The sequence below is a fragment of the Poromitra crassiceps genome, assembly GCF_964638095.1.
Source record: "Poromitra crassiceps genome assembly, chromosome: 3".
Taxonomy (NCBI): Eukaryota; Metazoa; Chordata; class Actinopteri; order Beryciformes; family Melamphaidae; genus Poromitra; species Poromitra crassiceps.
The window spans coordinates 34,734,551-34,750,177 of record NC_139625.1 but is presented as its reverse complement, the minus strand read 5'-3'; the positions used below and the strand labels follow the sequence as shown (position 1 = coordinate 34,750,177).

The following is a 15,627-nucleotide window of genomic DNA, read 5'->3' as shown; positions in this document are numbered from 1 at the left end:
ATAGATCAGGGGTGAGCGAGTTCAAGGGACTGCTTTGAAATTGTTTTTCCCTCACCAAAATGTTGACTAAATTTGGAGCGTTATTTAGCCCCCTTCCTGAAAAGATTACATGACATGGTTGGTAACAATGGATGCATTAGGTCAGGGGTGTCCAAACTTTTTTGAAATGGGGGCCAGATTATATAATGAGGAAATATTGGGGGGTTGGGGGGGGCAGCTGCTTCTTGCATCATATGGGTTACAAAAACACACACACACACACACACACACACACACACACACACAATACAGTTGTACGCTAAGGATTTTGTTTACCATCTGAAAACATTAGTTCCACCAGCGTTGTTCCTACTTGGTGCTCGTCTACAAACTGTATGATAGTGCTGTCATCATTAGGAGAAGGGGAAAAACACAAAGTGAACTTGCTTGATTAACCAATACTGTGCGGAGGGCCACATTTAGTACGTTTTGAGAGACAAGTAGAGGGCCGCAATTGGCCCCGCCTGCAATGCATTAGGTCATCTAGTTTCATTATATGATACCAGAAACTTCAGTTTGGCTTTAAAACTAAGCCCACTACAGCCTCTGAAAAACTGTAACGGAAGAAATTACCAATCGGGAAATTATCAATCGGGAGCAAAAGGTAGAGAAAGAGTTAAAAAAAAGGAAAATCAGGAGTGTTGGCAGGTATTCTCTCTCTCTCTGTGTCTCTACTGTATGTATCTGTCTCTCTCTCTCTCGGTCTATTCTCTAGCTCTCTGTATGTGTGTGTGTGTGTGTGTATATGTCTCTCTCTCCCTCCCACCCTCTCTCTCTCTCTCAGTGCAATCAATAGGCACTCCAGACTGCTAATGACAGAGGCTTATTAAAGAATGCCCCAGGATTGGGCCTCATTCTCCCAGATGGCCATACCTTGCTGGCTCATAGCAACCTGTGTCCAAGCATGCAAAATGCCCCCAATTTACCCCAGCGCCATGCACCTCCATGGCAACCGCCAAACCAGCAGGCGGACTATGCTGTCACTCACTCCTTGTTTTTCTTTTATTTTTTTATCATATTGGAGCAGGAGAGGTACAGGAGGAAAACTTACTTTTTTCATATTCTGTCTCCTGATTTCATTCACTGACTCAGATATACCCATGCTTTCAGTTTGTCTTGTTGATTAGGCTTTTGACTCATTGGATTCACATTTCAAAGCATCAGAATCAGAATCAGAATCAGAAAGACTTTAATGATCCCCGGGGGGAAATTGGGACAAGTTACAGTAGCTCGCTCACAGAACACACATAGCATAAAATAAACAGTAGTAAATGCGATAATAAGCAAAATAAGCAGAATAAGAACACAACATAGCATAGAATAAACAGTAGTAAATGCGATAGAGCAAAAATAAGTAGAATACGTCTAAAGTAAGCAAAATAAGTAGAGTAAGTATACATTACGTGCCAATTATCTTTATTGCACACTGGACTTATATTAAGTCGGCTTGCCCTATACGTTACACGTGGCTCAGCCAGGCACAGTTAACCTATCGGCTGGCTCAGTCTCAGGGAGACTGAGCGTCTCCGAGGTGCTCTTTTAAGAGAGGCATTAAATAGACCAATGGCCACAGGCAGGAATGATTTCCTGTGCCTCTCCGTATTGCATCTAGGTGGAATCAGTCTCTCACTGAACGTACTCCTGTGTTTGACTAGCACGCCGTGGAGTGGGTGCGAGTCATTGCTCATGATGGAGCGTAGCCTGGACAACGTTCTCTTTTCTGACACCGCAGTCAGAGAGCCCAGATCCAGCCCCACAATGTCCCTGGCCTTACGGATCAGTTTGTTGAGTCTGTTGGCGTCCGCTGCCTTCAGCCTGCTGCCCCAGCACACAATAGCATACAGGAAGGCACTAGCCACTACCGATTCATAGAACATCCTCAGCATGGTCCGGCAGACGTTGAAGGACCTCAGCCGTCTCAGAAAGTAGAGACGGCTTTGCCCCTTCTTGTAGAGTGCATCAGAGTTCTTAGCCCAGTCTAGTTTATTGTCAATGTACACTCCAAGGTACTTGTAATCCTCCACTATGTCAACACTGACCCTGTGGATTGAAACAGGGGTCACCGGAGCCTTGACCCTCCTCAGGTCCACCACCAGCTCCTTTGTCTTTGACACATTGAGCGGTGGTTCTGCTCACACCATGTGACAAAGTTGGCCACCACACCCCGATACTCATCTTCGTCGCCATCTTTGATACATCCCACTATCGCAGAGTCATCAGAGAACTTCTGAAGGTGGCAAGACTCTGTCTGGTAGGTGAAGTCTGTGGTGTAGATGGTGAAGAAGAAGGGAGAGAAGACCGTCCCCTGTGGTGCTCCCGTATTGCTGACCACTCTGTCTGACACACAGTTCTGCAGGCGCACATACTGTGGTCTGCCAGACAGGTAGTCCACAATCCAGGCCACCAGGGGGGCATCCACCCGCATCGCCGTCAGCTTCTCACCCAGTAGAGCCGGCCTGATGGTGTTGAAAGCACTGGAGAAGTCGAAGAACATGACTCTCACAGTGCTGGCCGGGTTGTCAAGGTGGGCGTAGGCGCGGTTGGTCAGGTAGATGACAGCGTCCTCCACTCCCAGACGCGGCTGGTCGGCGAACTGGAGGGGGTCAAGGGATGGTTTGACCATAGGCCTAAGCTGCTCCAGGACGAGTTTCTCCAGGGTCTTCATGATGTGGGACGTCAGAGCTACCGGCCTGTAGTCGTTGGAGCCACTGGGTCTTGGCTTTTTAGGTACAGGAACGATACAGGACATTTTCCACATCACGGGGACCCTTTGGAGACTCAGGCTCTTGTTGAAGATCAGCTGTAGCACATCACACAGCTGGGGGGCACAGGCTTTGAGCACCATGGGGCTGACGCCCCATCCCCTTGTTAAAGACGAGCTGAACCCAAAAATGTGTATTTTACCTGGGTATTAAGTGCACCTATTTAATAATGTATGACCAAAAATAAATCACAAAAATCTAATTTCTTTAGTTTCTCACACTTTTTCACATAAAAAGTTCATTTTTCAGGATTTCATTCATAACAGTAATCTACAGTATGGTGACGTAACAAAGAACTATCAAATTTCTAACCCATTTCAACCAATCATATCGCGACATGGCAGCTGTCAATCAATCTCATTTCAAGGAGAAAATTCTGCAGGCAAGATGGCCGCCTAGTGTCTGTAACCTGACAGAATTTCTAGCCCATAAACTAAACTAATAACTTGACCAATATGTAACATACTAAATAAAACAAACAGTAATGTCTTCATTTGATGTAGAATGCATAGGACATGTAACTGGTTCGTTAAACTCGCATTCCAGGAATATTATAATATTTACCGTAGCTCTTTACCGTGGCTAGTCGGCGCTCCAAGCCGGCAGGCAGAACTCTTGCCTTGGCATGTCCGCACCAGTCCGCACAGAAGCAGCCGGCTGCCTGGTTCTCTGCAGACCCCACTCGCATAGCGCTAGAACACGCTCGATTTGGGGGCGGAACACGCCAGGATTCGCCAACGCCAACTCCAGCTCCAGTGCCCAGAACTATCAAATCAAATCATCGACACGTTTTGTCCCGCCTCTCAACCCTCTTTCATCTCAGGCAATATCTGTTTTCAGTCTGATACGATACATCACCATCCATTTCTGAGACCCACTTCATGTGGTCTTTAAGGAGTAGAGAGAGGCTGTTTGAGTTGCGTTGCTGCTGTAACATTGACTCCTGTGTGTTTCATCCAATAGTCGAGAGACGCACAAGATTGCTGTGTTCTACATCGGAGAAGGCCAAGAGGACAAGTGCTCCATCCTGTCCAACAGTGCAGGCAGCCAAGCCTATGAAGACTTTGTATCTGGGCTGGGATGGGAGGTACTGACAACCGCATCAGGAACACACACACACACCGTACTTAGCACTCCTATGACTCACTTTCCCAGCGATAGATACAGTCAACTAACTTGTACATGTATCCCACAGGTGGACTTGGCCACACACTGCGGCTTTATGGGCGGACTCCAGAGGAATGGTAGCACAGGCCTCACAGCTCCCTACTACGCTACCTCCAATGTGGAAGCCATCTTCCACGTCTCCACACGTATGCCGTCCGACTCTGATGACTCCCTCACCAAAAAGGTACAACATTTTGCTTGGCTATGTGAGATGATCTGTGAGTGTGTAGACATTGTCCATTCATGCCCATCCATGATCAAGATCAAGTATTGAATCATCATTGCTTAAAGGATAATTACATTTTTCCCCAACCTATTTTCCACACTGTATGTGTCTAAGTGACACATATGTCATTGTGACATATTTTTTTCAAATTGGTTGAGTACTCACCGAGATAGCCTTGTTTACAGCTCGAGCAATATCGTCAAACAACTACCAGTGTAACGCAGTCGGGCAATTGCGCACCGTCATTCCACGTTTGCTAAAACTGCTTGTTTTGCCGCTGGGAGACTCAAACTGTCATTATAGTCTCTGGCAACATGGAAACGACTCTATACATGAATATAATTCTCCGGGGTTTTACTGTCGGACAGAGAAAATGGGCGTACGAACAGGCGAGGAGAGAGAGAGAGAGGAGCAGGCAGAGGCAGAGGGGCAACCGGCAAGACAGGGAAGCTTGCGCTCGCGCTGTGTCACCACGGAGGATTTCCCCTCTCTCATCAACAGCGCTGTGCTGGAGACAATTCTTCCATGTCCTAAAAGTGAACTGGAAGAAGCGGGCAAAACTATCCCATTCGGGATAGTTTCCTGAATGGGAAACTATCCATCAATCAGCTAAATATATATAGTCGTTTCCATGTTGCCAGACACTATAATGACAGTTTGAGCCTCCCAGCTGGCAAAACAAGCAGTTTTAGCGAACGTGTATTGATGATGCGGTGCGCAATTGCCCCACCGGGTTACACTGTAGTTGTTTGAGCACATTGCTCCAGCTAAAAACAAGGCTTTAACACGGTGCAGAGTATGTGGAGAAAATGCTGCTTTGCCTAAGTTTGAAGCAGTGAAATGGCGACACAGTCCCACCTGCCCCGAGCACTGTTTTGTTGCAGCTTTCTGCTCTGTGTTAAGCTGTGATCAGGAGGTGTGACTCCAGAGTGCGGGCATTGATTAGCGAGCCTTGCCGGGCAGACCTGAGGAGTAGAGAGGTAGCAGGCGCGTGAGTGAACAGAGGGCATGTGCCGCTGCGGTAATGACTATGATTCGGCTAGCCCCTGCCCCCCTCCCCATGTGCTGTGACCAGGGCCTGGATTCAGCCATTAGCCCTCCCTGCCAGGGCAGGCGCCGGCCGGATGCCGGCAGGATCCTTTTATCCAATTCCTGCCGCCGCCGCGGGAGCGATCGATCGGGCTCTGCAGTGCGATTCTGAGCTGTAGTGAGCGGCAGCAGTTAGCACAAAGAAATGAGCCGCATGGCCCCTGCCCGTGCTGCCAATCTTCTCATACGGCCCCCTGCTGAGAGAGGAAATTCACCAGGCTCTCCTCATATCCAATCCTCCACAGATCCCCCTTCAAAAAATAACCCCCTACTCCTTCCGACCCCATACTGAACCTGTGCTCAGCGGCTGCCAAAATGTGTTAGACCGACTGCCGATTCGATTTTGGCCGGCCAGAGTGAGGCGCTGGAGGGGCAGCCGAGGCCCGACTGGAGTGTGCCGCCAGCCCGCTTTCGTTCATTTGAGTGGGAGCTCCTGTAATTGCTCGCGCTCCCCGCGCACAGATCCCCGCACTAGCCGCAGGCCGCGCAGGTCCCCGCAAGCCGGCTGCACGCGTGGAGGCTTTAGAGAAAGATGGGGGGCAGAGGGAAGGAGAGAGGGGGATGAAGAATCGGGATGAGAAGCAGGCTTTATCTGTGTCCAAGCAGGAAGTTTCCCCCGTCAATTTACAAATCAAAGTTTTAGTCCAGCAGCCACCCGCCTGGCTCCCTGTAACCATAGAGGCATACTGTGGGGGAGAGACGGGTGGGGGAGCTTTCACCGGGCAGATAGTCTGTTTGAAGACGATGGAGAGAAAAGAAAAAAACATGTCCCCAGCTAAATCACAAAGAAAAGAGGAGAAAACATGAATTCCTCAATCCAATTGTGGGCTTTAGTGCAGAGCCAGCCTAGCAGCAGCTGGCTTCAGTAATGCGGTTATAGGAGCGACCTGCAGGGCTGGGGTCAGGCCATGTCGGCTTGTGCGTGCGTGTGTGTGTGTGTGTGTGTGCGCGCGCGCGTGTGTGTGCGCGCGCGTGTGTGCGCGTGCGTGTGTGTGTGAGATGGAGCGATCACACTCAGCACCCTCAGGCAGCTTAACTTGCCTGCTGCACTGTGTTTTTATAAGGAGGAACTTGTGTTCTTGGGGACCTTTGCTCTGTTATATCTGTGAGTGTGAAGCCCACTGGCATGCTGGGAGGTCAAAGAGGGCTAATTGGACAAGAGCCTTTGACTTAGGTCATATTTTACTTAAAAAAACAAGTAATAAAAAAGTCAGACACATTTGGACGTTACTATCAAGAGCTTAAATAGATTGATGTGGAAGACGAGTGACTACAGCACAAACATTCTCATTAACCTTGTGGTTCAGCTCATCCAAATGCAAATATCCTAACCCAAATTAACATCCCCAGGTTGATTGGCTACCCCAAATGCATATTCAACATTTTCTCTGAAATGATCCCAGTGACTGACCTGCTTGGTACCTGCTGATCCTTGGACAGACAAACTGAACTGGCGAGCGCCGGTGTAATCAGCATGCCGTGGATTTGTTTAACATTACCGTATTACCATAATTAAGGGCTTATATTAAAATGCGTTAATTGCATTTTTGGTGGCGAGGCCATGTTTTCTTAATGGCTCATTAGGCCCACAGTACATTGGCAGATGTTTTCCTCTCTGAGTAGAGGCCCACTCTAAGCTTCCGTGATACCACAGGCTCTGGTAGGACAGCTAGATTCAAAATCACTAGCTACTAGCTCGTAAGTGATCTACACTTGTCAGAGAATAAGGTAGCTGTGTCCATCTATTTGCTTTGGATGTGGAAGGTGTTTACCCATCAGTCAATTTCCTGTCGTTTAAGTGTATCTTTTTGTCCTGGCCAGTCTCATTTGTGTTTGTGAATAGCTTGGAAATGGGAAGCAATTTAATGTCTGATGGGGAAAGTTAATTGCATTTGAATTATTTCGTTTTAAAATGCTCAATTTTGTGCATTTTGTGTTTGTAATTTGAATTTGTAATGGAAAAAGCTATAAAAGGACCCACACCCCAAAGGCCATAAACCATTATTTAGACCATTTTTAGAAGTTTGTGATTAGTTATAAACAGTCAACTTGTAGCACCTGCTGTCTTAACCTTTTATCTTTACAATCCGCAAACAGTGAGTCTAGAGAAGCAGATGGAACAGGTAAGCTGTTGCTCCACGTAATGATCAAAACCCATTGTTTTCTATTTATGGAAGCTCTACTGACCTGTCAGCAGTGAATAATATTTATTAATTAATAATATTCTTAGTCCTCTCCTTATACAATCATCATACCCTCTGCCTTAGTTCGGCGATTCCCAACCTTTTCCGACTCATGACCCACTTGAAAATCTTAAGAGATGTTTGTGGCCCACATCCGACCGTAAACAGTATGGAGGCCAAATAATGCCTTCTCAGAGCACTTGTTATTTTAACAATAAAAGCAGCTGTCCATCAGCACCACAGAGTAATCAGAAACTAAATGTGAGGGGCTGTCTGCAATAGTTAATGAATAATTAATTAATTATTGATTACAAATTAAATACTGGTATCATTCAACAATGGAGAAATGTATTCTAATATACATAATCATAATAATTTTGACAAAATCACGAAAATCGTAATTTTTGCAAATGATTTGGCGGCCGACTTGCAATACCTTTGTGGCCCACAGGTTGCGAATGGCTGCCTTAGTTCATTTGTCAGCCTTCTGGAGGTGTTGTGGGTTCAATGAAACTATCTGCAACAGCAGGTGCTTAGTTGATCAATGCAATGACATAGCTGCCCTATGCTAAGGTTATTCAGCGTTCCTTCCCATCCGTTATCACCATAGGGATGAGAGTGACCTGATTGGTCTGGTTTTGTTTGTGTGGCAGCTGCGTCACCTGGGAAACGACGAGGTGCACATCGTGTGGTCGGAGCACACCAGGGACTACCGGCGTGGCATCATCCCCACGGACTTTGGAGATGTGCTGATCATCATCTACCCCATGAAGAACCACATGTATTTCATCCAGATCATGAAGAAACCACAGGTACACCACTGCAACTGTTGTCGGCATTCGGCAATATGCATATGAAATAAAGGAACTCATAGGAATTGGGAAATTATTATTGTTGTTGTTGTTGTTGTTGTTGTTGTTGTTATGATTATCATATATTATTAGTATTATTAGTAGTATTTCTTTCTGTTTTTGTATTGAGACTAGTGCAGTGCCTGTTAACTACACTAAACCCAAAAAACGCATAGGCTATTTTCAGCATTGTTCCATGTTACATCAATCAGATTCCTGTCTCGCGGGGGGCATGGTGGCATGCTGTAATTTGGATAGGTGTAGGCCTATTGACTGTATATATTATCCCTATCTCATAACGACACCATCACATCATATACCTGTTAAAAACATCTGAGTTTTGATGCAATTCGGGTTATTTTGTTGACTGGGGTGGGACAATAGAAACGGCGGAGACAAAAGAAAAGATTGGAGGATTTACAGTGGACTCAATTAAAACTTTACTCGTGCTGAGGACAGAGAGAGATGGAGAGAGCTTGTGACAGATCGGCTGTGATGCCAACGACCCTCCGGGTTATAGCAGGTGAAGGTGAATAGCCTATTGCAAGTAGACTACAATGTACAGGTTTTCTCAATTAATTTACCATAACCCCTCCTTGCAATGTGATAAAGGTTTCTCAGTGAATTATAGTTGATTGCCTCACCGAATAATTTGCTGGTTACCCAATTTTAGACCAGAGCAGAATTTGATGTCCTGGTGTGCCACGTCCATGCGTAATGACGTTTCTGCGATGCGGGGCGCCGAGATTATGCTGCGCTCAAGCACAGCGAGTGTTTTAGCGGATAAGAGGTCCTTTTCAAAGCTTTTAACGCAAAGTAATTGCGCGCTGCTGATGATAGGATAATGCCATCTATCCCCACATTTTAGCACTGAAACGCCTGCTTTGGCATGTGGCACGCCGATGCCCAATACAATTATAACAGGCGCTTGTGCCCGCCCCCAATTTGCATTGCGCACGGCGTTAAACGAGCGCAAACGCTAAATTACCGCTTTTGCGAAGATAGGGCCCGAAGGCTCTGTTTCGCCCACTCCAGCAGTGCATTATTACCCACACTGTGGGCATGTGCTCTCAGAGCTGGTTAGCCTCCCTGCCTCGGTTAGCTTTCATCTTGGCTACTCCATAGCACCGCACTCAGTGTGTGGCCAGCCGGAGGATATTGAAATGTCTTTGTCTGAGAATGGCTGGCTTCAGATGTAGTGTAACGTCCCCATTACTTCGAGGGAAAAAGTACTTTCACCTTGATCATTTTTCAGCTAAACACATAGATAACAGATATTGTCCTAAATCATTTGATTCCCTGCATAGTCTGGAGGCTGTTTGTATCCGTCACTGTTCAGACAATGATTGTCCTTCATTGTCCTTCAAACATGTCCATTTTCCAAGAGATGACTGAGCAGCACATAATAACCTCCAAGAAACAATAGGGACTTGGTCACTGTGACTTGCCCTCTGGCAGCTTAGCTTTATGGGGAAACAAACAATAGCCACAGCCCCCATCTAAAGCAAAAAGAGCTTCTCTGGCCAAAGCAGGGCTTTAGCATAGTGGGGCGGAGGACAGAAGATAGCCAGGACACACATCAGCTTTAGCGCTCCACTAACCTGCCAATGTGCCTCTGCCAGTGTGGTGATCGCAGCCTGTGCTGGGCCCCCTGCGCCAGGCCAACACCATCTTTCCAAAACTCCACTTTTTCCATTGAAACTCCTACCATCGCCAAAAACCCGTCAAGCCATCTGGTTTCTGACCTTACTTGACACAATGTCAATGAATTTTTTAGCATCTGATTAAGTTAATTGATCTTAGCTGTCTTTTTTTCTCTCTTTAACTCCATGTATTTCCTTGTATCTTATGAGTAATTATTATACTGGCGACTGAGCAGTCTTTATGAGTTTTGCTGTGTTGAAGACAGCAGGACCTTTTGGAGAGACTTTGACATTCACGTCAACTTCCAGGTCAACGACCATTGAGCTCCAGTGATTAAGGGCCCCTCCGATATGCCCGAACAGACGCGTGTACCCACACACACTCACACACGCTGCCGCTCAAATGCATATTGCCCCTTTGTATTTGCTCGGTAGCTCAATATGAGACCATTGTCTAGTATTGATTGTCATTTTAATTTCATTTACCCAACATTGATTCACATTAGATATGTGTGGTTGTCATGCAAAGTTAGGCAAAATCCAATTTCAACTTGAACCCTGGCCCTAAACAGATGGAGAAACGGTACCTCAAAAGAAGATTTTTAATCAACCCTGTCCAATTTTGGATGCAGTTAAGTATACAATGAGAGTACACTGACCAAATTAAGTTTGGATCAGTGTGTTTGTTTTGAAATGCCTAACTAATTTTCTTATTCTTTTTTTCTCTCCCCCTCCCTCCCTCAGGTCCCTTTCTTTGGGCCTCTGTTTAACGGCGCCATCATCACTGGTATGCTACTGCCAAGCTTAGTGCGGGCCACCTGTATCAATGCCAGCAGAGCTGTCAAGTCCCGTCTGACTCTCTACCAGAGCTTGTATCCTTTACCCACGATGCCTTCTGCTCTGTTCACTGTTCGCTGTCGTAGACGGGGAGCGGCTCGCCAGAAGAATTCGGCAATTTCCAATTTTGGTTCATACAGCTGTGACCATTAAAGGTTGCGAGGATAAATTTAGCAATGTTTGTCGGATGATTCCTGTAGCCTTATGATTTTGTTAATATCTTTGGCTCCTCGATATTTTGCAAACAGCAAAGAGCTTAGCTGAGCTTAGATTTTCAGCAGCACCAGTGGCCCATTTGGGTAGATTGATTCAGACATGTGGTGTGCGTGTCACGTCAGCCAACGTACACGGCTGAGTGCTGACACTGATCTTTATGGGCTGGCAGATTTACATACAGCTATTAGAACAGGGCTGTTTCACAGCCTGTGAGGGTGCGGGGCTATTTTGGGTAGGAGCACTGATAATGTGTCATCATCTGTCACTGATGTTTTATGGAACAAGGAGAAGCCGAAAATACGGCGTCAACAAACGCACGCAAGCAGACGCACACGTGCACACGCACGCACTCATCCCTCCACCCCGTCCATCCAACAGTGTGCCGTTAAGCGCCTGACTCCAGCTGTAGTTGTCAGTTGGTTTAAAGGGAGTGTAATCACCAATGGAGATGAATTAGCATGTGAATGCCAGCAGCTCTGGGGGGCAGGGGGCGGAGGGGGTGCGGGGGGGTAGAGTGGGGATGGCCCCCGGAGGGAGAAACCTGATCTCCCTCAACGCTGCGCTCCGCCTCGGACAGCATGTACAGCACCGCCTCACCAGAACCACGCTGCCCCTCTGGCGGTTGCTATAGAAACCTCCCCCCGAGGAGGTTTCATTTGAGTGGAAGTCTAGTATCTGACATCGGCACGGTCCAAGTTTGAAAACGAGAGGATTTTTTTTCAAAATAAACATCAGTAAGCCTTTGTATTGTAGTCATTTACAACACAGGTATTATCTCTGTAATTGTCCCACAACAGTGTGTGTTGTTTACAGTCGAGTGTGTAAGTATGTATCTGCCTGCATGTGTTTCGCAGTGCATCACACCCCCCCCCCCCCCACCCACCACCCCCACCCCACCACCACCACCCTGTATCAGGCCTTGTGTGCGTGTCCCCGGGGGCATCCTGAGTGACAGATGTCTGTTACCCAACGCCAAGTGAATTACCCTGGTGTGACTCGCAGTGCCGGAGGGGGGCCAGCCACAGGCCTGCCTGCCTCTGCCTGCCTCGGGGGGCGGGTGGGGGAGGGGGGGGGGGGGTGTTGCTGGGCCTATGCTGGGCCAGAAGAGCCTTACCTGGCATTCCTTAGCAGAGGCGCCGGCAACACAAACACATGATCTAAGAGAGGAGATAAGCACTGCCTCTGGAGTTCTGGCACCGATAGGCTGCCAGGCCCCCACACACTCCAAGAGTGCTGATGAAGGGATGCTCCAAACGGAGCGCACTGCCAGCGTGGCTGCAGTTTGTCTGCCCGGCTGGAGGAGCCTGACGTGACGAGGAGAGAGGCAATGAATCAACGAAGGGAACGCAATCAATGTTAAGTTTTATGTATGTCAGGTATATCTGAGTGAAGCCACTTTTTTGGTATTTTGGGAAAGAGTTAGAATCGAGGAATGTTTTAGCTGACGCAATTTACAATGTTATTTTTGTGGCAAAGAACTGCAATGGCAAAACAAAATGAACCCATAAAAGCCTGACCTGCGAGTGCATCCGCTCTTTTCTTTGCTCTCATCACGGGAGTAGCTGTTGTATTGTACCTGGTAGTGATGCGCGGGTCAGGGTTTTTTAAGGCCCGCCCCAACCCAACCCGTCATTGGAGCCAGCCCGCCCCGCCCAGCCTGTTAAAATGTCTGAAAATTCTGAACCCAGCAGCCCGCAATGGCCAATTTAATGTAATATGTCTCTGGACTCCGGAGGAGCGCAGCAGAGCTCTCCAAGGTGTGAAAAGTAGCTAATAACTCTGTCTCTCTCCCCCCCTCTCTCACACACACACACACACACATACACACAGACACTCACATGCTGCCGTGCACGACAACAGTTGTACTGCTCTGGATGAGTTGCGCGGCTGCTTTCATGTCGGTCTTCAATTAATCCAAGGTCTTCAAATGGAGGTAGCAGGTAGAGGTAGGCTAAGGCTACAGAAACGGTTCTTATTCTTCCCCATTTCCTTTCATTACCTCATGCGCTCTCAATTGGTCGTTGCAGTAGTACTAAACGTAGTAGTGCAGCAGGTGCGCAGACGGCTTGCAGATATGGCTTCAGACTCGCTGTCTGATTTCTTTTAATTACCTCATGCTCTCAATTGGTCACGTAGCCTACTCACGTTGCAGTAAAGTTGACAAATAGATCACAGTCGAGTCCACAACAGAAAATCTGCGGTGGCATTAGTTTTATGGACACTTCAAATAATAATTTCAGTGAATAATCCTTCCAAAATGTTTGTTTTGAGAGCACATATGCTACCTCATTGAAGCGTTTCTTTACTCCATGTAGGCTATAGAGCAGGGGTGGGCAATTATTTTTCATGGGGGGCCACATGAGAAACCCAGATTGTTGCCGGGGGCCGAACAAATATTGTCATGCCGTAACCCAGGAATTTGATGATAGAGAGGACCACAAAAAAATGTCCTCGCTACCAGAGTCCCAGATTTTGCTGAGGGTTGGGGGCCGAACGGCACCGGCGCGAAAAAATTTGGGGCATTTGAAGTCAGGTTTAGAGGAATAACTCATTTTAAATTAACAGTTGTGATGTCATTATTCAGTCTTAAACACCAATATTTGATCCTTTTCTCACTCACTCCTATATCATAACCTGCTCTCCCTGCAGGGCTTGAAATTAACTTTTTTGACCACCTGCCAATATGGCTGCTAGATTTTAAAGTTACCAGCCAATTAGAATTTCCACTATCCAAAATGTTTTTCTTTAAATAATAATAATTTAAGCATAAGTATCAGTAAGTGGCCCGGGATTCTCAAAGCCTGTGTTGAGGGTCATACGAACAAAAAATGCACTCTTGAAGCTAAAAAGAATCCAAAACCAAGAAGCTAATTATTTACATTTTTACTCCAATGTAGAACAGTCATTTCTTACACATGAGATTACTTTTAGCCTTTTAGTCATAAAGATTAATGAAAGATATTCCATATTCCAGACTGAAATGTTATAACAGAAGTGGAGTATTGGCCAGAATAACATGAACATTTGGACACTTATTCAGCGGGTATCTTGCATGTTGCGTTCAGGTGCATTGAAAAAAAAAAAAAAATTGCAATTCCAGCGCGAGCCACACAGGTGGCACTCGCGGGCTGCATGTGGCCCGCGGGCCACCAGTTGCCCAGGTCTGCTATAGAGAGTGCAGCAGGAGTCTGTCTGATTGTGTGTAGGCCTACGTGTGTGTGAGAGAGGGTTCACGTTTTAAGGTTAATTACTCTGCGTGTTTCACTGCTCTAAATTATTTAATAATGTTGCTTTGTCATGTTCTGAGCCTGCCCCGCCCGCACCCGCGATATTTTCATAATTTGCCAACTCAGACCGCCTCCGGGGTGGGCCAGCCCGCGGGACCCGGCGGGTTCTGGGTGACCCGCGCATCACTAGTACCTGGTCTTTTGCACCTTCCTCTTCCTTTCCTGCCGACATTCTCTTGTCTTCTGGGGATACCTGCGTCTTAAGGCCCAATTATACTCTACGTTAAAGATGGAGACGGAGACGGACAGAGCCTTCTGTCCGTACTCTGCGTTAATTTCGTCCGTTTTCTGTCCGTCATCTGAAAGCTTACGGATACGCATGCAATGGAGGAAAACCACACACACACTCATGCATTTGACTCTCTACTGCCCACTGGTGGATGTATTGCTTAACATGATACCAACGTGAAAGACGCATTATGCGTGATTTCTAACCCCACATAGGATAAGCAATAACCACGCCCTGTGGCGCCGGGATTGGCGAGGAGCAACACTGGACCCAGCTGCAGCCCAGCGATTTCATGAACCAACTGAATAGCTCTTGAGAACGGACAGCGATTTCGAGAGCGGACATTGAGAGCGGACATTGAAATGAATTATGGTCACCTACCTTCCTTAGCATAGTAATAATAATAATAATAAGCATAATAATTGTAATCTACACAATGTACACAATCTACAAAAACATGCAATAATATAAACGGTGTTGTGTTCACGTTCATAGTTCATATAATATAATGCGTGATTTCTAACCCCACATAGGATAAGCAATAACCACGCCCTGTGGCGCCGGGATTGGCCAGGAGCATTGAAGCTTGGGACTAAAGCACCTGGGGTTTTTCATCTTTTAAAATAAAGATGTTTAAAAAACTATTGCTTGTTACATTTTCAGTGCAGTACCTTCTCTCTGGGTAAGAATTAAGCTTGAAATTAACGATATGATACATTATATTATATGAACTATGAACGTGAACACAACACCGTTTATATTATTGCATGTTTTTTTGTAGATTGTGTACATTGTGTAGATTACAATTATTATGCTTATTATTATTATTATTACTATGCTAAGGAAGGTAGGTGACCATAATTCATTTCAATGTCCGCTCTCAATGTCCGCTCTCGAAATCGCTGTCCGTTCTCAAGAGCTATTCAGTTGGTTCATGAAATCGCTGGGCTGCAGCTGGGTCCAGTGTTGCTCCTGGCCAATCCCGGCGCCACAGGGCGTGGTTATTGCTTATCCTATGTGGGGTTAGAAATCACGCCGCATGGAAGTAAGTGGGCAGTGACGATTACACCGTTTGAAACGGACGCCCTTATTTACGGA

At 46.6% G+C, this 15,627-nt stretch overlaps 1 protein-coding gene across 1 annotated transcript in view; it reads left to right on the top strand.

The window, feature by feature from the left end:
* Positions 1-15,627, top strand: part of ralgapa2 (Ral GTPase activating protein catalytic subunit alpha 2) — a 184,104-nt gene that overhangs the window by 130,375 nt on the left and 38,102 nt on the right. Inside the window, exons 36-39 of the mRNA XM_083634146.1 lie at positions 3,765-3,888; positions 3,997-4,152; positions 8,120-8,278; positions 10,705-10,832. Of these exons, the coding sequence (XP_083490272.1) occupies positions 3,765-3,888; positions 3,997-4,152; positions 8,120-8,278; positions 10,705-10,832 (567 nt within the window). The remainder of the gene's footprint in view (positions 1-3,764; positions 3,889-3,996; positions 4,153-8,119; positions 8,279-10,704; positions 10,833-15,627) is intronic.